Genomic DNA, 24,721 nt, shown 5'->3' with positions numbered 1-24,721 from the left:
AGGCCCTTAAAAATGTGTCCTCCTGCTTAAGAAATAAATCCAGAAAGCTTCTCAATGTATTTGTGGGACCTAATAATAAGTAGATTATCAACAGATTCAGAAGTGTGGAAGAGAAAATGATGGTGAAAGCCATTAGGTTGGGTTTGGCAACTGTTGGCTATTTGCGAATGCTGAGGCATTTCTGGGAGCCAGCATGATAGGCTAGGGTCTCTGTAGGTGCCCTTCCCTCTGCAAAAGATTCTGCCTTCCACCTGCCCTCAGTTTTCACAAGCCCCTACCTTTAGTAGGGCCTCTGCTTTCATCCTTGATGTTTAGCTTAAATGTGATGGCCACAAAGAAGTGACCATCCAGTTGAGGATATTGTTGCTCTTAGGTTGTATGCCACACTATTGCTCTCTACTGTTTCCTTTATAGTAAATAACAGCAATAATAATGCATGTTTACAGGATGCTAACTTTACATTAAAGTCTCTGCTGAGAGTTGCATGCAATCATATTTTAATTAAATTTTGACACAATCACATTGGTACTGATATTTCATGTACTACTAAAAACTGCTACCTATACCAACCATAGTATACTAAGAACCATTAGGTGACTCTTCATGTCAAGGATGTTAAATGTGAAAAGTTATGTGTCATTAGATTAATATAGTGATATATTATTATCACCATTTTACAGAATAGTATATTAAATTACAAATAATTAATGAGTTTTCCCAAAGCCTGGAAAATAATGGAGTCTTGATCTGAGTCCAGAAGTCTAGCATCAGAATTTATTCTCCTGTTCAGCAGCATATTGTGTCAAACCTAGTTACAACCTATAATTGCGTACTTATCTGTGTGGTTCCATATGCACTTACTGGATATCTGAGGAATTCAGTGGTGCTTAATGGCCAGGACTGACCCTGCACTGCTCATTGCTTTATCCCCAAGCCAAGATCCTCATCGAACATAATCTTTCTTCTTTAGTTTGTTTGATTTTTGGGTTTGGGGTTTCTGAGATGGCTTTTACTATGTGGGTGAAACTAATCTTCAATTCCTGGATTCAAGAAGTCCTCCAGCTTCAGCCTCACAAGTAACATGAGCCATCGTGTCTAGATCTAGCTCACACTAATATTTAATAGTGAGTGTTGGAATGAATACATGGAAAATGAAATACTGTACTTGGAGACAAATCTATGAGCTTCAAGTCTAGTTTTACAATGTAATCATAATGTGACCTTTGGTAGGTCCCTTTTTGTTTCTATTTACAATAGAGCAGAATACTACATTAGATTTTCTTTTAGTTCACTCCAGCTCTGCAATTCTATATACTAATATCTTTATGGAAAGCCAATACTATGGTTGGCTTTGGCTTTGGAGATTATAGAATGAATGCTCAATAATTCCTAAACTCTATCATGACAGAAAGTACAGGCAGACACGAGTTTCTACACCTGATATTCACATTGTGGTGTGCAAGAATGTATGCTGTGGATTCAGGATGGAAGCCCAATCCCCAGCCTTCTCACTCCAGACCCATACAATCCTTGAAGACTTTGCTGAGTCCTCCTGCAGCTCTTTTTTCTCAGTACGAAAACATCAGTAATAACATGAACAATTCTTAGGGGATCATTATGGGGTTCGAACTACATAAAGCATAGTAAGCACTTAGCATATAAGCCTACCAGGTAGAGCTCAACAAACATGAGCTATTGTTACAGCTGGGACAAAACCAGCTTCAATCTCACATTCTAGCATGGGAAGGGGCATACTGAGGCCCAAGACATGAGCCTATGGAATGATTGCCGGGCATGGTGGCCATGCTTATTGCCCAGACACTTAGGTAATGGAATAGGATGAAAGGAATGCACAAGGAAAGCAATAGGAAAAATGAAGGAACAGGGATCCAGCACTGAAAACTGAGGGCAGGTGGAAGGCAGAATCTTTTGCAGAGGGAAGGGCACCTGCAGAGACCCTAGCCTATCATGCTGGCTCCCAGAAATGTCTCAGCATTCGCAAATAGCCAACAGCTGCCAAACCTAATGTTTTTCACCATCATTTTCTCTTCCACACTTCTGTTGATAATCTACTTATTATTAGGTCCCACAAATACATTGAGAAGCTTTCTGGATTTATTTCTTAAGCAGGAGGACACATTTTTAAGGGCCTGATATATTTGCGAATACACATTGGATGAAATTCATTACAGTGCTCATATTCCACAGATTGAATGGAATATGTATTGTAGGATCACAGAGACAACACTTACTGCTAACCTTAGTCATCAAAAAGGCTGTGTGTGTGTGTGTGTGTGTGTGTGTGTGTGTGTGTGTGTGAAGAGGACTAGTGTGGGATTATGAAGTAAAAAAACTGATAGTGGTGTAACAGCTTGGTCCAGTGAAAGCTAGTAGGCATCAATAATCATTTAAATTAAAATGCAAATTAAGGGATACTACATAAACTTTAAAATGCAGGATCTCCCATCATATTCATCGTATTTGAAGTGCAGAAGAGCCACCTGCAGCCGGGGTGTGCCATGCTCCCGAGCACAGGTACACAGCACTTCCTTCCTGCCACCAGTTCAGCAGACATGGCCATGACAGAGAGTAGAAAGGCAGACTGCAGTTCATATGCACTTACCTTCATTCACAATATATTTATTTAGTGACAGTGAAGTGCTGGACACTGCGCTATAAGTTGGGATCCACTAGGGTGTATGTCCAGAGCCACACTCTAGTTTAACCAGGTTTAGTCCACTGTGGGGTCAGCAAACTGCCCTCAGGATGACTGATGTTTCTTATACGTAGGAGATATTGAAATATGGCCAGGCACATTATTTCAAATATTCATTGTGTGCACACGAAGAGAGTTTCATGGTCACAACTTTATGGCTTATAAAACCTAGACTATATGCCATTTTTGTCCCTTAAAAAAATGATGCCCCTGTGTTGAGAATTGATTTAATGTTTTTGAACCCCAAGAACTGATTTTAATGTTTATTCATTTATGTACCTTTTCATTTAACACCTACCAGGTACTTGTGCAGAATTAAGCTTAAGCAGGGTGTAAGACTCAGAATGAATGAAACAGATAAAACCCTCTGGGATCACAAATCTCACATTCTAGCATGGGAAGGGGCAAACTGAGAGCAAGACATGAGCCTATGGAGTGATTGCCGGGCATGGTGGCCATGCCTATTGCCCAGATACTTAGGTAACGGAACAGGATGAAAGGAATGCCCAAGGAAAGCAATAGGAAACATGAAGCAACAGGATGTAGGTCAGTGCTCCAGCACTTACCTGTCTTGTATGAGCATCTGAGTTCAATCCTCAGGACCATAAATGCTTATAGTAAGCAATAAAGTGCATCACATGTTTAATGAAGATGGTAATAGTGATGGATCTCTCTCTCTCTCTCTCTCTCTCTCTCTCTCTCTCTCTGTCTCTCTTTCTGTCTTTCTCTGTCTGTCTCTGTCTCTCTCCCTCCCTCCTTCCCTCCCTCCCTCCCTCTCTGTCTCTCTTCTCTCTCCTGACGTGTGTATTTCAAAGCTGTGGTAAGAGAGGACAGGGGTTGGGAATACAAGCGGACTCTTCAAGGTAAAGGAACCCAACAGTGAGGAATCAAAGCATGCTTTAGAAAAATCCATAGAGAGTATAATCCAGGCCAAAGGAGCGGCTAATCCACAGGGTCCAAGAGGAGAAGGTTGGGCAAAGAATGTGCTGTGCTGAGCTGAGCTGGGTACCAGGAGGCTTTTAAGAGACAGAACCAGAGTGGGGTCAGAGGGCCAGGACCCACAAGTAGGCCTTGTAGAACATTATGATAACATTGCCTTTCATACTCAATGAAATGGGTACCCCAGAGGACTCTCAGCAGAGAGGTCAGATCCTCTAACTTATGCTTTAAGGGTATCGCACTGGCATCCTATTAAGAAGATCTATACAGGGTGGAGGTAGATGAAGGGAGAAGAGCAGGAGGCGTGATGGGATGAAGCAAACCCCAGGTGATGGTGTCTGGGATCAGGGGATTAGCCATGATGGTGAAAACAAGTGGTCAGAATCCAAATGCTGCATTTCACTTGTTGCTTTTGTTGAGTGGGCACCTAGTGGATGTTAAGTGGAGGGCTCAGTGTTGGAGACAGTGAGCAAAAGAAGCTGTCCTCTCTGCCCCATGGAGCTTCCAGTGAACTGACTGTGTACTTTGACATCAGAAATGAGGAATTTATATGCTGTCTCTTGAACAAGCATGTGAGTCCCAGGCCTAACTTTCATACTGCATCTAAAAACTAAGATCCAGCAGAGTACGACACCCAGGACCGAGTGTAAGGGAAAAGGAGAAAGGCCAAATTAAAGACGTGGTACAAGTCAAGACCTGAGGAGAATTTGGCTGACCATTATGACAGGCAGAGCCTAGACCCTGAGGCAGGTAAGGAGCTTCAGGCCTCAAATTTAGGGGAGGCCCTCATTCAAACCCACATTTGCAGAACCCTAAATGCCTCCATAAATTTTAGAGGGAGAAGTATTAATTCATGATTATTGGCTCTCTACCTGAGAAGCCTTTAAAGGTCTCCCTCAGTGATACCTTCAAGGGCATAGAACAAGTGCCAAGGCCTGGAAGAGCCCTGCTAATCTCCTCATTCAAGCTTGCGCTTAGGCCATGAGAGAGCTGAGGGCCAGACATAGGGTTTGCTCTACGGTGCAGGAGGTGAGTGGCAGAGTCAACTGGCTCCATGACAAAGCTTCCACACCCCACCTTTTGAATACACCTGAAGCAATCAAAATGTTTTGTCTTTGGGACCCAGGGCCCAGCTCCAACGTGAGCCCTTGCATTGTGTGTGTCCCTGACCATGTGAGCAGGTGGTGCTGGCCTCTGGTAATACAGCCTGGAGCCTGACTTGCCCTGGTGTGCACAGGTGTCCTTGGTCCTGCAAGGGCTTCAGGGTAGAACATCCGGGGTGCAGCAGACTCCTCCTAAGGGCTGTGCACATTTTTATTTCACAAACATTACATGAAGCCAACATGAGTGTACTCACCAGAGAGAGATGCCAAAGACTCTGCCTGGAGGCTGGTGATCCTGCTACGTTAAGGAGCAGCTCTGTTTTCTTTTTGGAGACAAAGTTAGGGCAAGACGGGCAGCATCTCAGCACTGTGGTCAGACAGATGGGGAAGAAAATCTTGGCTCTGTCCTTCACTATTGGTACAGCGTTGAGCAAATCACTTAGTTTCCCCAGCCTCAATTCCTGCCCTTTCTAATAAATGAGAAGGACAAGCATTCATCTCTGCTATATTATCCTGATGACTCTAATCAGCACAGTATATTACTGCATCGTTATGTCAAGTACACACATTCAGCGAGTGCAAATTATTGAACTGAGCAGAAAGAACCCCCTAGCGTTGTCAATGCCAAACCCACAAGAGACTTAATCAGGATGGAGTGGAAGAGATGGTGACAGATTCCAGAGCAGAGGCCCTCCTGGAAGCCCTCTGAAGCAGCTCTTAGTCATACCACTAGCCTTCACTGGTGATCTGATACTATTTGTATGAGGGCTGACCATTGCCCCAAACTGTCCTTTCTTCTCTCTTTCAAATGAAGGTAGCTTTTGTTTTCTTTTAAAGGTTAAGAGAAGTAAGTGTGTGTGTGTGTGTGTGTGTGTGTGTGTGTGTGTGTGTTGTTCTGAATGGTTTCTTATTTAAAGTCATGGCTAGGTGGATTTGAGTTTCTACCACATAGTAGAGACTGGTTTTTTGTGATCACATGAGGAGTCTTCCTCAGGCCAGGACATCGTAGAATTTGAGATGTCATCCACACAAGTTGGAGAGGCCCAGCAGCCTTTTCATGGGTGATATGAAGAGCGAGCTGCAACCTCTCTAAAGGACAAAGATTTATTTCCCTTTATGGTTTCCATCCCTGGTTATCTGGCCCTGTTGTAGAAACATTGTGGTGGAAGGGTATGGCAGAGTAAAGTGGCTTGCCTTATGGTGGCCAGGAAACCAAGATAAGGAAAAGGACAGTACCAGGGACAATAAATTGAGCTTCCAGGCCATTCCGCAAGTGACCTTCTTCCTCCAACATGGCCCGCTCTCCTTACAGTAAGTTCAGCTCTGAATGCAACCAAGGATTGACCTGTTGATGACCCAGTCAGCTCCCCAAAGCTCTGAAGACATGAGGTTGGGTCAGGGGGGAGAATTTGCTGGTCTAAATCATAACAGAATAACAACAACAAAAGAAAACAAGTGACAAAAATAAAGGCTGAGAAAAAAAAAAAAAAAAAAAAGGTGAGCCAGTGGAGGATGGGAAAGAGAACCATAGATCAGAACAGAAAGGAAGGGATGGGAGAGCAGAGTGATGAATGGGATAAGATCAAGAATGAGGTCAGCAAAGTGCAAAGTAGTGGGCTCAGGGAAGCCTGTGCATTATGTCCTGTGCTCTGGTATCCCAGATGGAAGGCACTAGAAGAGATCACTCTCTAGTTTCTTGAGAGAGGCTGGCTATGGCGTAGATCATCTGGATGCAACTGAAGTTAAGTGACTCTAGCAAAGGACCCTGGGAAACAGTGCGGATAGTACATGTTGCCCCCAGGGTCTTGTTTTCCTCACATTCCCAACAGGATGAAGGCAATGACCCCATCCTTCTCTCACCCCATAGAGAACTCTGAACTTCTTGGTTTGAAGCATAAAAGACAGGAGGACCATAGCTATGGCTTTTTTCATTCCAGGTGCACTCCTAAAAATTATGAATTCTTTCACTTTAATTGTATGAGTACAATCTTGCTTTAAAATTCCAAATACCGAATGCTTAGAGGGGAAAAAGCACCAATAAGTCTCTTCTTCAGAGTGAAGAATGCTTTTTCAATATGAATAATTATGTTTGGTTTAATTTATTTTCTATATTTCACTTTGCTGTTTCAGCTTTTGTCCAAGCAGTCAGCAACTACATTAGTAATCAACTTGTGTTCCAGCTGGTTTAAGCGTGTATTTTATCTTCACCATGTCTTGTGACTGGGACAGGACAGAGTTTATTTGCCTATCAGTTTGGTTAGAAGGAAGGATCACAGAAAGATGAAGTGGTTTGAGTAAGACTACTCAGCCATTTACATGGACTCAGAGATTCAGGGCTCTAGGATCCTGTGTCTTTGGCAGTCATGTGTTATAGTCTTACTTGCATCCCTTGCAGCTCCCATCCGGGTGTGGCAGATGGATGTACAAGGTCAGCAAGCGGGGAGGTTTGGTGAGATGGGGTTATGCAGAAACACTGTAGTTTACATGGTACGGAGGCTGGGGTGAGGCCGGGGCTCTGGCTCCAGTCAAGGAGTTGGGGGTTGAATCCAGATACACTGATTTCTTGCTTTGCAAACTACAAACTATTCTTAAGTCATTTCATCCCAGAGAACTTCACTTTTCTCCTCTGTGAATTCAGGAGAGCACTAGCAGCTGCTCACAGGGTAGCTCAGAGGGCTCAAGATGTGGATCAGCTTAAGCACGTCATGTTTAGCAAGCTCCCTAAATGTTCTTGGCCTGTTCCTTTTTCTAACTTATGAGCAGAGCAAGAGCTATGGCTGGTCGGGAACATTAAGGATCCAGATCCCTGGTAATGATCGTAGCCATGTTATGGAGCCCCCACTGGGAGTGCAGCATTCTTCATATTGTTCTGTTGAAGGGGCAGAGCTGATGAACCTGGAATAGAGAAAGCTGAATCTGCTCAGAGAAGGGAAATTTCACAAAACCATGAAGTCATTACTTAATACATTGAGAGTTCAAATCCCATTCTGACTCCAGTGCCTGTCTTAGCCATGGGAAGGGACAATTTGTGGAGGAGACATGGAACTTTGCTGGGCTGCCTCTCCATTCCTGCAGAACAAGAGCAGCCATGCTGGGTGCCTGTGAGCACTCCGCCTCTGCTTCCAGCGCTTCTCCTCACTCACCGTTTCCCATTTCCCATTCACCCTGCAACTGACCCCCACTCTTTCCCCTCCCTGTCTTTGGAAACCCTCTCCTTTCTCAGAGAGGGAGGCAGGACGGCCTGGAGCCAGTGGCTCCTGGTCAGAAACTCCTGGCTGGCTGGACTCAAGTCCTGTCTCCCACACTTTTTGCTTACTAACCTGAGGCATACAAGTTACCTAGTCCCTCTGAGCCCTGTCTCCTTATCTGGACAATGAGGCCAGTAGACAAGCTGCCTCACAGGGTTGTCTGGAGGGTCCTAGGAGCTGTTGTAAATGAAGGACATATAATTCCATCTGGCAGTTAGTGATCTTTCAGTTCCCTGCAATTCCATGCTCCCTCTTTCTTGGTGATTTTCCTGACCCTCGGGGCCGAGTTCCATCCCCCTTCCTTGACTTCATGGCTCTCCGCACATACTCCTCTTTGAGATCACATCACACCTTGTGGTAGTGATGTAGCTTTCTTCTAGTGCTTCTACTGGAAAGTCAGCTACCTGCAGGCAGAAAATCAGATGGATTCATCTCTGAGCCTTCTTCGCCCCCATGCTAGATACAAAGGAATTGCTAAGGACGGTTGCAACTGTTTTGGAAAAGGCAAGTCTTTAGTTTGAACCAGAAATGAGACAAGTCCTTGTGAAGAGAGGAAATTCACCCATGATGAAGGGCTTTGAGTTCAAGGCCAGGTGGTTTGAACTCCATGCTGAAAGCAACTGGAAACCACTGAGAGTTTTAGAGACACACCATGAGGACCTATTTTTTCAAAAGGTAACTAACTGGCCAAAGATCTGTCGGGGAATTGGCTCAGTGGCATAAGTGCCTGTCTGGCAAGCACAAGGTCCTGAGTTCAATCCCTGCTGCCAGAAAAAAAAATCCAAAGTTCTTACTGGTTGGGGGAACTCCAAAAAGAACGTCTTCAATGCCAACAGTGTGAGAGTAGTAGCCACGGACAATATCGAGGGCCAGAAACCGATGATGCCAACCAAGGAATACATGGGAAGGAATGCTCATCACTAACAGAAAAGGTGACCCAGTAGTGTTCAAATACTGGCAATTGCTCTGAAGTTTCCAGTTGAAAAAGAAAGTAGGACCATTATTTACACAGATGGAGGCACAAGGGCTTAAAGTATAGCAGAATTGCTTGTCATGACAAGGAGGCATAACTTCATGCATCCTTACTGCAAATTTGCCGCAGCCCTTTATTAGCAACTCCATGCAGTTCGGCTCCTTTGCCGTGCTTTGCGAGGCAGCAGTCCTGAGCTTGTCTTGCAGGGGTGCAAAACATGAAGTCCAATCTCACAAGCAAACCTCAGATTTTGGTCCATGTCATATCTTCTGCCATTGCAAAGCCCAAGCAGCCCGTGTACTGAGCCTGGAGACAAAAGGTAGGAAATGCAGCTCGCTTTTCTCACAGTCAGCCACGGTGAAGGTGTGAATGCACATTAGTGCTGCTACTGGAAACCAGCACACTTTTCCTTGCACAAGCCCTGATCTCCCACTCCCATGTCCTTTTACTATCATCTCTCGGCACCTGTCCTTTAGAAATCCATCATAAACAGAAAGACCTGGAATCAGATTTTCACTCCTTTGTGCAACTTTGCCGCAAGTTTAATATTACTTAAAGGAGAGCTCATAATGTCTTTCTTCCAAGTTGTCCTAGATGCCAGAAACCTTTGTGTAAGGCCAACCTGCAGTAGATACTCAGTTAGCAGTGGTCGTGATGCCCTCCTTTGGCTTGTACCTGCTGCTAGAAAATCAATCCACCCACCCTTCACTACATAGATATTATGAACTCAAAACAATGCCTGCATAAAGCATATGCTGTTGAATGAGTAACTGTGAATAACAGGGCTTAACCTTTAGTTTTAGTGGAATTTTAAAAGCAGCAGGATGATCATTTAAATGCAGGTAGATTGGAGTTTCCTACTTTTGCCTGACCCTCGGTGTCTCGCACAATGCGGTGGTCTTTCTGTCGCTCTTGTAGTAATGTTTATTGACATGGTGTGCATCGCCTTGTAAAACAGCATGGGCTTTGAAGACGTGACTGTGACCTTGAGCTACTGACTTGCTGAGTCTGCCCTTCAGTTTTCCTTTGTTGCAAGAGCACCAGTACCTTCTTCCTGGCTCTAGTCCTAGGTGTGACATGTGGAGATGCCATATGTAAGGTGTCTTCTACCACTTCTAGGAAACACCGGTTCTGCCTCCCTGCTATGTGCCTGGCCTCCAGATGGGCTTCAGGGACATGGGTTGTAGTGGCCAGTGGTTGTCCATTCACACTTAGGCCAGAACAGGGAAGTGCACTATGCTTATTTTTCTGAAGATGCAGAGAAATGTCTTTCCAAGCCACAGGGACCAGAAGAGTAAATAGGAAAATGAACAGCAGGTAGCAGCCCTGGCCTGTGATGATAAGTGATGACTGAGCTGGAAGAAAGTGCAAATGGAATCCTAAGAGGATGACAGGGTGGGAAGTGCAGAGCCAGACAGAAGGCTGTGCTCATGTGCAGCGTTTTCGTGGACAGGACGGGCTATGAGAACTGCCGAGCTATGAGCACAGGGGAGCTGCAGCCTCTTACCTGTGCCGTGTTGGGACTGCACCCACTTCAGCAGGAGGTGCCATTAACAAAGGCAGCAGATGTTGTTGTTCTGAAAATATGAAAAAGAGTCTTAGCTATAATCTTGTATGAGCTGCTCCAAATTTACAGATAGAGAACGGCACTGCCTTCTTTGATGTTGCAACAGGCACACCTCACATTGAAGACCATCCTTCATCCTCAACTTGTCTGTCCTTCCTCCTAAGCCCGGGTGTTGAGCTGTCCTTACTGATCAAGAAACAGTAGAATGACTCTAATATCTATTTTATTTTCAGCAGTAAGAAATGTGCCCAGGCCTATGCTGAGAGCTGACCACATAGGCATTTTGTGAAAATGCATGATATCATAGATGCGTGGTGTGAGGCCTCCGTACAGCTGGGAAAGAGGCCCAGGAAAATAGGTGGCATCTCAGTGCATTTTGTGTGGTCTCTCAGTGGTAGATTCAGGATGTGACTACAGAGTGAGGTGACTCCAAGGCCCAGAGGCTAAACCTGCTAACTGGCCTTATGTAATTGTCCCACGTTGGGATGGTTGGAAAACTCATCATCCTAGATAAGCTCAAACTGCTAGTGACCAAGGGGTCCTGTCATTTTTATCTGAGACTTTATGGATGGAGAATGCTGCAACATAAAAGAGAACTCCATAAACACAACCTAGGAGTACATATTTTGAAACCAGTGTAGCTCATTTATAGCTAATGGTACCGAATTCTAGTAGCCAAGATGATGGACACTGACTTAACTCAATTCCCATATGGGAACCATTTTAATGAAGAGATTAAACTTTTTTAAAAATCTGCATTATTAACCACATAAAAATGTATGCTTTAATATGCTTAAGGATATTACAAAGTCGTGTTACTTTTTTACAATTCCTGCTTGGAAATGTAATATTCTCATTATAGGAAACGCAAAATGTCAGAGGATTTTAGAAAGGGCAAAACTTTGCTAGAAATAGCTTCAAGATGCACTAAAGGTTTGCTGCCACCCACGCATCGGAATGAATGCTGGGCCTGGTAGCCCAGAGCCTTGGGTTCTAATTCCATGGCCCAGAGCCTGGAACAGTGACTTGGACAAATCCTTTTATTCTCTGAGCTTTATTTCTGCCTTCTAAAAAATTGATCTCAGAAAGATCTGAACTAGAGGATCTTTAAGGGCTTTTACTGCTCTGAAATGAAATAGAATTCTATTTTAGACATCTGATCAGCACTTGTGTTTAGTCTCCGTTTCCTTGGCAAATACCTGTCATGGACAGAAGTTTCTTCTAGACCTCAATAGAGTCATCATTATTCTAGATGAACCCAGACTCAATTCTTGACACTTTTAATAGATTAACATATTCACTAATTTATCCATTCACCCTTTTGTACAACAAACTAGTTGCTTTCTCTCTCTCTCTCTCTCTCTCTCTCTCTCTCTCTCTCTCTCTCTCTCTCAGGTTTGACACTACTTATTGGGCTACAAGATAAAAGTTTCTGCAGTCAAAACTTCCAAGTCTAGTAGGGAAAGCAAGAAAATAAGACAACTGCTTTCCTAGCCTATTACTGTAGGCATTATTATTATGAAATACGTTCCTTGACTTAATTAGCAGTTATGTATTGAATGGCTACTATGAGCCAGGCAGTGCAGCAGGTGCTGCAATGAAATGGTTAAAAAGATTGATGTCACACCTTCTAGTAAAGGACTTCCACGGCAGAGGCAGAAGTGAGGGAACACAGGCATTGGTGATTGGCATCTAGCGCACGTCCCAGAAGACTGTGCTTTGACAGGCTGGGTGCCTTGAGGATGCCGAGGCAGAGTAGGAGAAAGGATTTACTCAGGGAAAGGGTTAATGACTCTCCGCTCTGGCTTTGCATCTTACAAGAAGGAAAAGTTTGGGTGTAAATCAGGAGCGTAAGCTGTGTCAGCAAAATAGGAAACCGAGGTCAATAAAGCCAGTAGCTGTGACATTACTGGAGATCTCGCTAAGGATGCCCAGCCCCCTGTTAAGAGTGATCACCGCTGAAGCTAAAACTGTGTCCAGAGATCAAAGGGCAGAGATTTGGGGAGGCAGCACAACCAGCTGATTCTTGGTGTTCAGAATGGATGGATGCCTCTTCAGAATTGAGTAACAGAGAAGAGGAAGCTACTTGTGTCTCTGGAATTAATCAGTCAGTGAAGACACAAATCAGGGAATAAATAAAATGAATAAAAAGGAAAGGTAAAAGATCTGATTCACTGTCAGTCCATTGTCTCACTAAGCTGTGAGCTTTCCTGTTTACTATTTCATTGGCTTGTGAGATACATCACTAAGGCCTCCATTCTATAGATGGGAAAACTGAGGTCAGAGAGAAAGTGACTTTGCCAAGGCCACACAGCCAGAGAAAGTAAACATGAAGGTGGACTGCATATGGCCTGGCTGCCTTCTTCAGCACTCAGGGGAGTTTCCCTTGGAAACTTCCTATTCTCCAGGCAGCTTTTTCAGGGGTGCTCAGGTGGCTGCTTCCCATTTGCAAAGTACGTATTTGTTGTATAATGAATGACAGTAATTAATGATGCATTTTAAGCCAAGGAAAACTTGTTTAGTAAGTACACAGGGTGGAAAGAGAAAATTGTAGCGGTGCTTTTTTGCTGAATAGATTTCCTACTGTCACCAATATTGTCCAAAAGAGGGAGGGGTGACAGGACTGTGGACCTTGCTGTACCATCCCTGACAGACAAGAGGTGGGCACCACAGCCTCTGCACTTTCCAGGAGGGAGAAGCAGCATCCTGTTTGCCCATCCTTCCCTGCCTTCCTGTCCCCTCGCCAGGAGTAGCCATTACCCCCACCATTATGAATCATGAGGTCTGTGGCTTTTGGCAGATCATAAATCAGTCCTGGGAGTCTCGAGGACAAATCCCGGGACTTTTAATCTTTAATATTAGACGTGTTTAAAGTGGTGAATATTTCATGAAGGAGCTGTTGCATTTTAACACATCATTAGTGACTCTCCCCATCCCCCCTTGGTCAATTACTCCTTTCCAAGTTCAAGGTGCTCACCCTTTGCCCTCATTGCCCTCCCCTCTGGCCATAGTCAGCCCTTAAGTCACATGTGCTCATAGATCCTCAGCTAGAGACCCCAGGCATGCTGGGAAGGGAGGTACCGAGAACATCCTGCCGGCACAGAACCCTCCTAGCTTACCAAGTACCCAGGGAAGAGAACATAGAGCTCTCTATTCTGTCTCTCCTGTCTTGCAACAATTTGGATGTGAATATTTCAGATCCTATCTCTGATTCATTCTTCACTCTGTATTCTGTCATACTCCTTTTTCAGTGCAGCCCATATTTATGAAACCCAAGCTATCTGTCAGATTCTTGCTAAGGACCAGGGGCACAAAGATGATGCAGCCTTGCAGTACATAAAATACATTACCATTTTTAAACTCTCAGAATACCTCATTCAAGGTCAAATGTATAATGTGCACAATTCCTCGGCAGAAGCAGTCAGTTTGTGTGATGAATACAAACACTTGGCATTAGGGGTGACAGCCGTAGACTCTGGATACCCTAAGTATCATGTTCACTGGACTATTCTGTTTGGGCTGGGCAGGCTGAAGGAAATCCTGAGTCACGTGACGCATAGTTGCAAATAGCATGAGCTTCTTAGCACCTTGATTCACAGTCTCAGCACAGTCTTCAATGAAGCAAAGGTGTCTTTATTTTTTGTAAAGACAGCATAAAATAAATTTACCTGACCATCTGACTTAGTGCAATGATTCTCTCCAGTGTCCTTCATTCTGGCATGTGACATCTGTTTACACTTTTTTAGTCTGTGAGGAGATTTTAAAAAGAAGCTAGGAGGAAAACTAACACTAGAAATTGAAAAGTGAATCCTGAAATCATCTACCTATCGTGGGCATGATTGGAAGTGTTTTGGGTTTTGGGTCAGGTCAGTGAGAATCAATGTAGGGATTGTGGGAAGGGGTGTGTGTGTGTGTGTGTGTGTGTGTGTGATCACCAGAAGATAGATGCGAAAAAAGGCAATCCAGGAGCACTCACCCAGAACTTACCAAAGTCAACACAGGTAGCTATCCATTCACCTCACATTGCTGAGTAGTGAATCTTCTCCAGGCAGGAGGCTGAAGCAGAGCACTTCCTGTCAGCTTTCTCAAGATGCAGTCTGAAGCATGCTCACCCTGTGAGCTGCTCCTGCAGCAAGTCTTCCAGTGTAAAAATAGGTTTGAGGAAAATCATGTATTCTATCATGAAGAGTCACACTCCTGGCTATGATAAAAGGTACACTTCTCCTAAACATATTTTTCACAGAACCTGTTTTCGCTAAAGGATCTGTGAATATTTCAAAAATACACTTTGAGGTGACAAAACCAATAATGAATTGCATCAAAAATTCACCTAAGAAATGTGCAGTAAAACAGAAATAATTCCGAGCCACAGGGCAGGCCAGAGAGCTTCAGAACAATCCTTCCAGGACAGTGAGCTTCGAAACTATACTATGAAATGGGACGTGCACTGGCCTGCTACAGTGAACTTAAGTATTCAGAAAGCAGTACAGAATGCTAGAAAGCAAAACAAAAACAAAAACAAAAAACAAAAAGAAAGGACAAAACACTAGGAAAGCATTCATGCAGCCTGAGAGTCGCATAGTTGGAGGGTAGGGGGTCAGTGGATCATGGGTGAATAATGAATGTAAGGAAAGAAAGAGACTGGAAAAGAAACAGAGCAAAAGGAAGACAATTTCAAAATGTTTTTTAAAAAAAATTAAGACAAAATAAATCTAGGAAATTGTAGACAAGAACGGTTCTTCCAAAAGGGCAAAAACAGGTTTCTTGGAAGAGGCATTTGATTCAATTTTTATGAATGTGTATGACTTGTTCATTTAGGTAATTAGAATATCTGATTACAAATTATAAGTAAATACAGCTGATCATAATGTTATTATTTTATTATTTGAAACTAGGTCTCCATTTATAGCCCCTCTTCCAAGCCCTTTTTTGTTTCTTTCGTTGAGCTAGGAGGTCGTTCAACCCCTGGATTCCTCCTTTGGTCTCTGTGCCTTCAGTGCTGAGCCCAAAACTGGGCAGAGTGTGGCCAGGTCTTGTTGAATGAATAAGTGAGTGAGTTACAGATGAACGAATGTGTGGGTAAAGCCTTCCTAAGCACGGTAGTCTGTGGACCCTGACATCCTTATGTAAGTCTTTCCTAAACTGAGGCAGCTCATCTTATTTTCTAAGCAGGAGACATAGAGAAGCCTATCTCAGGAAGCAGCATCTCTCATGATTCCTTTCTCCTTTGCTTCCAGGAGAATGCAGCTGTCATGAAGGCTACGCCCCTGACCCTGTTCACAGACACCTATGTGTGCGCAATGACTGGGGCCAGAGTGAAGGGTGAGTGGTGTGGGACCTTGGCAGGGGCAGCGGGCAGCCAGTTCCTACCTCCTTGGTCATGTTGTCAGATGCCCACGACTGATCCACGATGCCCCAGTTGTGTCAATCTCAGTAAGAGGGAATTCTCTTGTCCTGCTGAATCAGGTTTTCATATTCAAAGTACACAATTGATGAATGTATAGAGCACAAGGCTATCATTTAAGCCATCCACCAGATAGGAAGTAGCCAATAGCTACTTCCTTAAGTGAACTGAACAAGAGTCAGAGTTCTTGTGTATAAACTCGGATATGGACAAGTAGCCTTTAGAAAAGTGCTGGGTCTTTCTGTTAAATGGAGACATACTTTTGTAATGTAAAAGGTCTTGCCAAATAGTGACTTCTGTGGAATTTGCTTACCTTATGTGGTGTCCATACAGGAATTCCACTTGCTCCTGACTAATGTCATCTTACTCCTCTCTTCTTTCCCTCCTGTTCTTTTCATAGACCTTGGCCTTATACCACACTTGAGAGGGGTTATGATCTGGTGACAGGGGAACAAGCCCCTGAAAAGATTCTCAGGTGAGTTGACAGTCACTGGGAGGAATGTTGCTGGGGCTGGAGATAGGTCTGATAGGAACGTGATGTCAGACATCCTTAAACTAGAACTCTCTTTGGTGCTAAAACCCATCTCAGTCCAGGATGCCGTGACAATCTAATTCCCACTGGTCCAGTATCTAGACTTATAGACTCAGATGGGTGAACTGGAGAGACTGTGCTGATTATCTATTCAAGTTGTTTAAAATATTCTGTAGTTGCAGAGCCTTTTCTCACTAGTTCCACAGAATCCGATATAAGACTTCAATAATAAGTAACTAAAGACATACAGAAAGTTAGTTGGTAGAGCTGAGACTCAGATCTTGCTTTGAATTGGTTTGGAGTCTATGTTTTTAGCCTTCCTGCTAGGCTGCTCCTATGGACATGGCAGTCATTTTTGAAACTCTTGTTGGGTATCATGACTGTGGACAAGAAGTCCCTGCCTTCAGAGTCCACTGTGTACCCAATAAAATAGAGTAAGCAATATACAGTAATTTTAGGACTGGATAATGAAGAGATTTTAAAAATGACCATCAAATCTTGTGCCTTGGGGGAATAGAGGGATCTTGCCTAGGTGGAGAAGTGAGGAAATGCCCTAGAAGGGTTGGTTAAGGGGCCCCTTTATTCTTTGCTCTATGCTTCCCAGGGAGGTTCCCAATGGAAACTCTTACATTGCAGGTCTACTTTCAGCTTGGGCCAAGGCCTCTGGCTTCCGGTCAGCAAAAGCTTCGTGGTCCCACCTGTGGAGCTGTCCATCAACCCTCTGGCCAGCTGCAAGACAGATGTGCTCGTCACAGAAGACCCTGCAGATGTCAGGTAGGGAAGTCAGCCCTGGGATGCTGTACCAAGGACTTCTTGGAGCCCCAGAAGTCTTTCTGTTTTGGGGTCACAAGAGCCCTAATAAAGAAATAATCTCTATTATTGATGGAAGTAACAGCCTATTTGATACACAGAACACTGTCAAGTAAACCATCCTTCTAAACTCTTTAAAGTGATCTAAGGGCTGATGAGATAGCTCAGCAGACTAAGTGCCTGCTTAGGCAAGGGCAGGAACTGGGGTTCAATCCCTGCACCACATGCTGCGCCCCCAGGCATGCTGAGCCAGCACAGAAACCAGGCATGTTATCACAGTGCTGGGGGTACTAAAAACAGGAGGATCACTATGAGTCCGAGCTGTATAGTGAGACCCTGTACCAAATACATAAATTAACAACAAAAAAAGTGACCTACACGATGGTGTCCTAGCTCCTTACATTGTAAGCCCTTGCTCTCTTTTGAGGGTTCATAGAATATTAAAAAAAATACTAACATAGTATCTGGCTCTTTATGGGTTATTAAAGAGTTCATCATATATAATGTCATTCCTTAACAGTATATGAAAAAGAAAAAGAAAAATTTGGAAAGTGGGATATTTTTATTGTGACTTTGGCCCTAAGAATGGACGTTAACCAATCCATGATTCAAGTGTCCAGGCCAAATCTCTTTGTTCTTTACTCTTTCACACTGCAAGTCTTACACCTAATTTCACTCTAGACTTACTCTGCTGCATTCTCATTAGTTGCTAACATATCGGTCTGTCCCATGATGTGGCACACTTCTCACGGTCAAGGAAAATAACTTATTTAGCTTTTTAATCCCCATTTCCTGCTACATGTTGGACGTCTACTAAATGTTTATTGATTTAATTAAGTCAGAGGTCTTAGATCTGATCTTGGAGCTTTCAGTGGAGGGTTTTTTTCCACTCTCAATTTGGTTAAAGGAAATTCTCTAAAACTTGATGTCATAGAAAATAGATGAGTTTTGCATCTACAGCTGCCAGACCTGCAGCTTATTGGCTTCAGAACTAAAAACTAAAACATGAACCACCCTACATATCAATGAGTGTGACTGTACCACTGCCCACCTTTCTAGGGGCCACTCTGAATCAAGATACTGTCAGTATGCCCCTGGCATCATTACAGAAAGGGCCTGTGTCCACTTATCCTACTTTGTCATATATTTATTCTCACTTTTAACTTAGGAGACACTCACATGCTTTTACAGGTTGCTAATGTTTCCCTAAAGCAGTTGTTTATAAAAAAAAAAAAAATAGATGAAGAGTGATGACATTTAGAAAGGGAAGCGGTAATGATGAAGAACAAGGGACGAAGATAGTGTGTGTACACATGCAAAAATCCACTCCTGGAAGACTGTTGTTTCCATTTGATAGAACTGAAGTAAGTAAAACTTAGTCAAGCACGTGTTAAAGTCTCTCCCCATAGCTTAAGGTTGGAATGAAGAGTTTCTATCTGATCGAAGGACCATTCTAAGACACCCAATGACCTTGACTGAAAAGAACAGAAAGAAGGCCCATACCAGCTAGCTTTCTGCAGGGTTCTTTATTGTTGACCTTGCACTTGTGATCTCAGTGACAATACAGAAGACGCCAACTGTCAGACCAGCTCATGATCGTATATTCTAGAGCCGCAGTGGGCTGGGTGAAAGTGCCACCTCTATCATGTGTGATCAATACAATCTTAGTCAAGTTCAACTCTCTTGAGTTTTCATTTTTTTGTAAAATGAGCATAACAGCAGTGTCTCTTCACAGAGTACACTAATATTAGCTCATAGCTAGCGATCATATCCTATGTGCCGAATATGTTACTTGTACTGGCTTATTACATCCTTATGTCAACCCGGTGAGGAGATGCCTTTTCATTCTGCAGATCAAAAGTAAATAAATTTTAAAACTAAACAACAAACAAATTTGAGGCAAAGGCGACATTCTTATTGGCAAGTCAGGAAATAAACCATGATTCAAAGCCTACCCGGCAAGGGTGGATAAAATATTGCCATCATCTCTGTCTGAAAGGATCTGTGCTAAATTGATTGAGTTTTCCAAGCTGCACTAATAAACCTTGTTTGACATGACATTGCCCAGACAAGCATGTCGTGGGTATTTAAAGAATTAATAAGTTCCATTCAGGTGATATGTTAGAAATTAATAAATAATAGAACATAATTATAGATAGCCAATAGCAGGGCCACAGAATCACAACAGAGAGATGAGTGGAAAGTCTGTGTGGAAAAGCAGAGGCCTGGGGGGACAGAGACAGATGTGCGTGACGCAGGATTGGAGAGAAAACACAAAACCACAGGGCAAGTTGATTCTTTGATTTTAAGTCTGGCAAATTCTCAGGAAGTCACAGGCTCTCCCCCTCCCAAATGCAGAACATTGTCAATTATATGGACTGTGACCTATACCAGTGGCTAAATTTTTAAAAGCTAATGATAACAAATGTTGGCAAGCCTGTGGAACAACTGGAGCTTTAGTACCTTTGTCATAAATTAGAATCAGTCCTGTGTAAACTGAGCAAAAGGTACTAATGTGTACTGTACAACTATACACACACATATCCTATAATCCATCAACATCATCCCTATAAAGACTTAACAGAAATATGTATATATGTACTATGAAACAAAAAAAAACCTACAAAAATCCTAGCAAAGTGCTTATTTCTACTATTGAAAAGCCAGAAAAAAACACACAAACATCCATGAACAAGAACTAGATCAATAATGGAGTAATCATCCAATGGAATACTGTTAATGAGGCATATTAGTAACACAACCACAGATGAATCCCACAAATGTAATATATAATGATGTACCTGGAATGCAAAAGAATATCTATGTTTATAAAAGCTTTTAAAAACTAGTTTTAATAGTTATTGCAAAGCAATACGCAATGTTAAAAAAGAAAGATGGTATTGTCTTTGGGTGACAGGGCAGGCAACAGGCACGAGGGCTTGCGTGGTGCCGGTGGCGTTGAACTTCTTGATCCTGGTGCTAGTTATGTGCACACTGGTACTGGAAGTTGATCGAAATACACATTTTCTCTGTGTGTGTTATTGTATGTGGATTAGAAGCTTGTTCACTGTTTAAAGGCACAGACTAGGCAGCCCCGCTGAACCAGCTGGGTTCAAGGCCTTAGTCCATCACCTGTTTACTGTGTGATCTTTTCCACAGCTGTTTCCTGTTAAGAGAATAAAAGATTTTTATATCCCACAGTGGAGAGGTGAGAGTCAAATGACACGGAATACACAAAGCACTGAATTTGGTGGGTGGTTAACTCTTTAGAAGCATTGGTTATTATGCTTGCATTTATGGTAGCATAGGGAATCGTTTGTTCTCTTTTTTATTCTCTTCTTCTTCCTTTTCTGAAAGAGATGAATTTTAAAATCAAATTGATGATGCATTTTTAAATCAAAATCATCTCAATGTGAAGGGATTGAACTAATTCCCATGTCATCGGGTCCCGGGGAGACTTAAATAGGTATATAATCTAGTACAGTATGCCAGGTCTGGGTCTTTGTGTACATGGGCATGTTTACAAACAAATGAAGCAAGAATCACATGTGGGATGGACACAGAGAAATTTATTAATTTCTAACTGAGTGTTTTGAGGGATTGTAAAAGAAATCACAAATTCCCAGTGAAGGAAAGGAAGCAATTATTTTCAGGAGTGAGAACCTTTATAATTAACCACGAATTGAGCCTACAATTTGGCTGTGTAGAATCTAAGGCTGCAAGGGAAGCTTTCAAGTCTGAGGGCCGAAGGGCAAAAGAAAACCCTCCCCTGGATGGCTCCTGTGTGGCAGCCTGTCCCAGCAGGCAGTGTCCCAGAATGCGACTTGTAGCATCATCGGAAACACTAATGATGCCAACCACAAAGGTGGAGACACAAGCTCTATCTCCATCCCATGCAGATTCCTTTCAGGTCTGAACGATGTCTGTGGGCCCCCCACGTGCCAGGCACTGTGTCAGGCACCTTAGGAGCACAGAGATGAATAAGGCATCCTCTGCCTTCAGAGTGTCACAGCTTAGCAAACATCATGGAACGGGAGGTCAGCTGCAGGGAGGAAACAAAAGTTCCTTGTGGAGAAAGAAGCACAGCAAACAATACTTTCTGCTGCATACTGGGCCATCTTCGCAGTTTCACCTGGAGCTCGGGCTTCTTGTGAGAGAAATGTGAGGACAAGCTATTATAGCTAGAATAGCAATCATCCACAAAGCCCAGCTTTTGAGCTCCTCAGTGATTTTTCTATGATCTGAAATCAATGAAAACGAAATGGCAAAATCCTGTTAATTTCTAACAATGTTGAAAGAATGATGGGGGATATCAGAATGTGAGCCGGCATTGCTCACTTGGTGATAGTTTGCACATTGAATCAGTTCTGAATGGAATTAAGAATGTTGTCTTGGTCTTTTGACCTTTCAATTCTTAACATTGAGAATTTGTCAAACGCCTTTATATAACAGATTAGATTTGGGAAACAAAGACAATGATCTATCTCACTGTATTCAATTAAACAAACTCTAACCTTTTATTTATTTATTTGGTACAGGAACTCAATATGTGGCTCATACTGGTAGCAGTCTTCCCTGTCTCAGCCTCTCTACTGTGGGATTGTGGGTGTGCACCACCATTCCCAGTTTCAGTGATGTGCCCTGGGATCTGGGGCTGGCACAGCATGAGGTACCAGGGATCAAACCGGGGTCTGTGTACTGTTTCCAAGCAGATACTTAAACCACTGAGCCATCTCCCCAGGCCCTAAACAAACTCTTAAGCAAAAAGATATACTTTGTAGTAGTTGAAGGAAATTAAAAGGCCGAGAAGCAATACAAAGGAGGAGATGCTCAAACTCAGCTGGAAGTTAAGAGGAAGCTCTCACAGAGAAGAGCACTTTGGGGCCACATTTCAAGTGTTCCAGTGGTCACCAGGTCAGTGGTTCTCAAAGTGTGGTACCAAGACCCATAACATCCACCTTACCTTGAAACCTGTTAGAAATGCTAATTCCCAGACATTACCTCAGGTAGACTGATACCCTGAAGGCATCCATTGGTAATACAATAAAATTAATAAAAAGTAAATTGTCACCATTACCTTATGGGGGGTGTGTTTTCCTGCTGATGTTATTAAGAATCTTGAAGATAAGTTGATGGTTCTTGGCTGTGGCTGGGGGGGGGGGCACGATATCATCATAGGAGCCTTAATAAGGGAGCAGTAGAGAGAGATTTGATACAGGAAGGGAAGGCAGTGTGGAGAGGTGACACCACAGTGACACAGCTACAAGCTGAAGAATGCCAGCAGCTCCCAAACTCTGGAAGGGGCAAACTCAGAAAAGACTCCAGAGCCTACACAGGGAGTATGGCCTTGATTTTGTGCAGGTGATACTGATTCTGACTTCTGGTGGCTTGTGGCAGGGAGGGGCGGGCAATCCATTCTTACAGCAAACCCAGGAATTGAATGCACCTATTGACTCTGATAGCCTGATGGTCATCCAGGCAATGCGATTGCACGAGTTCTCAGGTGATTCTAATGCCCACTAAGGTTTGAGCACAAATGCGCTTGGCAGCAAAGCAAGAAGTAAATCACCTGGCTTAAATAGAAAACGAAAGATGTAAGGGCTGGAAAATTCCAGGGTGGTGATGGGTTTTGGCATAGGAGAATGTATATGCTCCCGAGCTCTGTGGGGACTTGGTATGCTGGTTTCCTTTCAGCCCTTACCTCTGTGTTTGTCTGGGTTCAATTTCCTTTGCAAGTACACTCTCTCCTCCTACAGCCTGAGTTTAGCATCACCAGGGTAAAGAGATGACATATTTTCCAATGGAGTAAGCAAAACTCCCGGCACTGCACGGTAACAATAATAACTCATCCTTATGTGGTACTTCCAGGAGCCCTACTGAAATGAGATCATTTAACTTTCATCCATTATTAGGTCCATTGAGGTCTTGAAAAACTGAGGCACAGAGAGGTCATGCAGCTTTCCCTGGGTAGCTCAACCAGTGAAAGGCAGAACAGGGATTTCAGAGCTCAGCTCTTGGCTCTTGATCAGGGTTCTTCAGCTCTAGGCTACAAGTGCTTCCATTTTGCACGTTTTGAGGCCTTGGCCAATAGCCTGCATCAGCACTAATGGGAATGTGCTAGTCACACAGAACTGGGTCACTAGCGCACACCAGGGACAGCAAGGGTGAGCTAGGCCCTCGCGCCATAGATGGAGACTACAGGTGTGATGAATCCCCTCAGAAAAAATCACAGAAACTGATGCCAGACAAGGAAAACAAAAGTCCTCTCCTCCAGGAGTCTACTTCATGGGCCGGCTGTAGGGCCTTGAAGTGAATGCCCACTGAGGGAACATCCGGCTCAGTCCGGCTTCAGGGCAGTGGCCAGGAGCATATAGTAGAGAACGCAGCGAGGGATGTGTCGGTGACAGAACTGAGGAATATTCTCTCTCTTCCCCTCTCCTCAGCAGTGGCCCCTTGGACTAGTGGAGCCAGTGCAGACTCTAAGGCTGCCACTCCAGGGTCCCTGCAGGGGCTCCTGAGTGAGGTCTCTGGATGAATATCTGGCTTGATCCCATGAAGTGTCTCTAGACAGTGTATTCTAGAACGGGAGCCATGCATGTTTAGGTGAAATCCTCAACAGCTGTACACCAGGGACTTGCCCCTGGGGTGGGCATCGTGGAAGGCCCTAGAAATATAAAGATCACACCAGGTGGTGCTAATGCAGGTTTACAATCCCAGTATTCAGGTAGGCTGAGGCACAAGGATTACAAATTTGATCCCAGTATGGAAAACTCATGAGACTGTCTCAAAATAAAAAAAAATAAAAATAAAAATGGCTTGAGGATATAGTTCAATGCAAAGGCCCATGAGAACAAAACAGTAACAATGGAAAAAAAAAAAAAACTTTAGAATATTACATAAGTTAAATGGCAAAGGGAAAATCTCCAAGGCAGATTACATCTTCCCACTTCTGGAGACAGTTAAGACATAAAGGTAGAGAAAGATAGAAGTAGAAATAAGGAAAAGTGCGGGCTTTGCAATCAGTGAAGGCATGGATTGAATCCTGACTCCATGTCTCACTCCCAGAGCTGCTTGGGCCGCAGTGAAGCGTCTCTCTGAGCCTGGAAGGTAGAGGTCAGTGTCTGCCTCAGAGAGTGCTTATTTGAATTGCACGAGGTGTGTACAGTGACAGCCAGGAGCTCACATGTAACTGGTTCTTTGAATAATGAGAAGTTGGAGAAGAGACAGGCAGAATTGTAACATGGGTTAGGAAGCAACTGTGACACATTCTGACCAGGCGATCAAAAGATGGAGTTCTCAGTATAGCAATGGGAGGGAGATGGGGTATCTGCTTGCTTTCTCCAGGTCACCAAGGGCAGAAGTGAGGGAGGGTGAGGACAATAGGCGGGGAGGGGCGGGGCTCCGCAGTGCCTGCTACGCCACAGCCCTT

At 43.6% G+C, this 24,721-nt stretch overlaps 1 protein-coding gene across 4 annotated transcripts in view; it reads left to right on the top strand.

Moving 5' to 3' along the window:
* The window catches only part of Astn2 (astrotactin 2), a 1,030,147-nt gene that overhangs the window by 405,820 nt on the left and 599,606 nt on the right, over positions 1 to 24,721 (top strand). For 3 of the 4 annotated variants that reach the window (XM_023701575.1, XM_023701577.1, XM_023701576.1), the window contains 3 exons: positions 15,784 to 15,868; positions 16,351 to 16,425; positions 17,119 to 17,256. In XM_023701575.1, the coding sequence (XP_023557343.1) occupies positions 15,784 to 15,868; positions 16,351 to 16,425; positions 17,119 to 17,256 (298 nt within the window). The remainder of the gene's footprint in view (positions 1 to 15,783; positions 15,869 to 16,350; positions 16,426 to 17,118; positions 17,257 to 24,721) is intronic. The other variant, XM_012516970.2, reaches the window with a different exon arrangement.

This window comes from Octodon degus, unplaced genomic scaffold (genome assembly GCF_000260255.1).
Source record: "Octodon degus isolate 3935 unplaced genomic scaffold, OctDeg1.0 scaffold00137, whole genome shotgun sequence".
NCBI classification, from domain to species: domain Eukaryota; kingdom Metazoa; phylum Chordata; class Mammalia; order Rodentia; family Octodontidae; genus Octodon; species Octodon degus.
The sequence above is the reverse complement of the archived record's forward strand: the minus strand, read 5'-3'. Positions and strand labels throughout refer to the sequence as shown.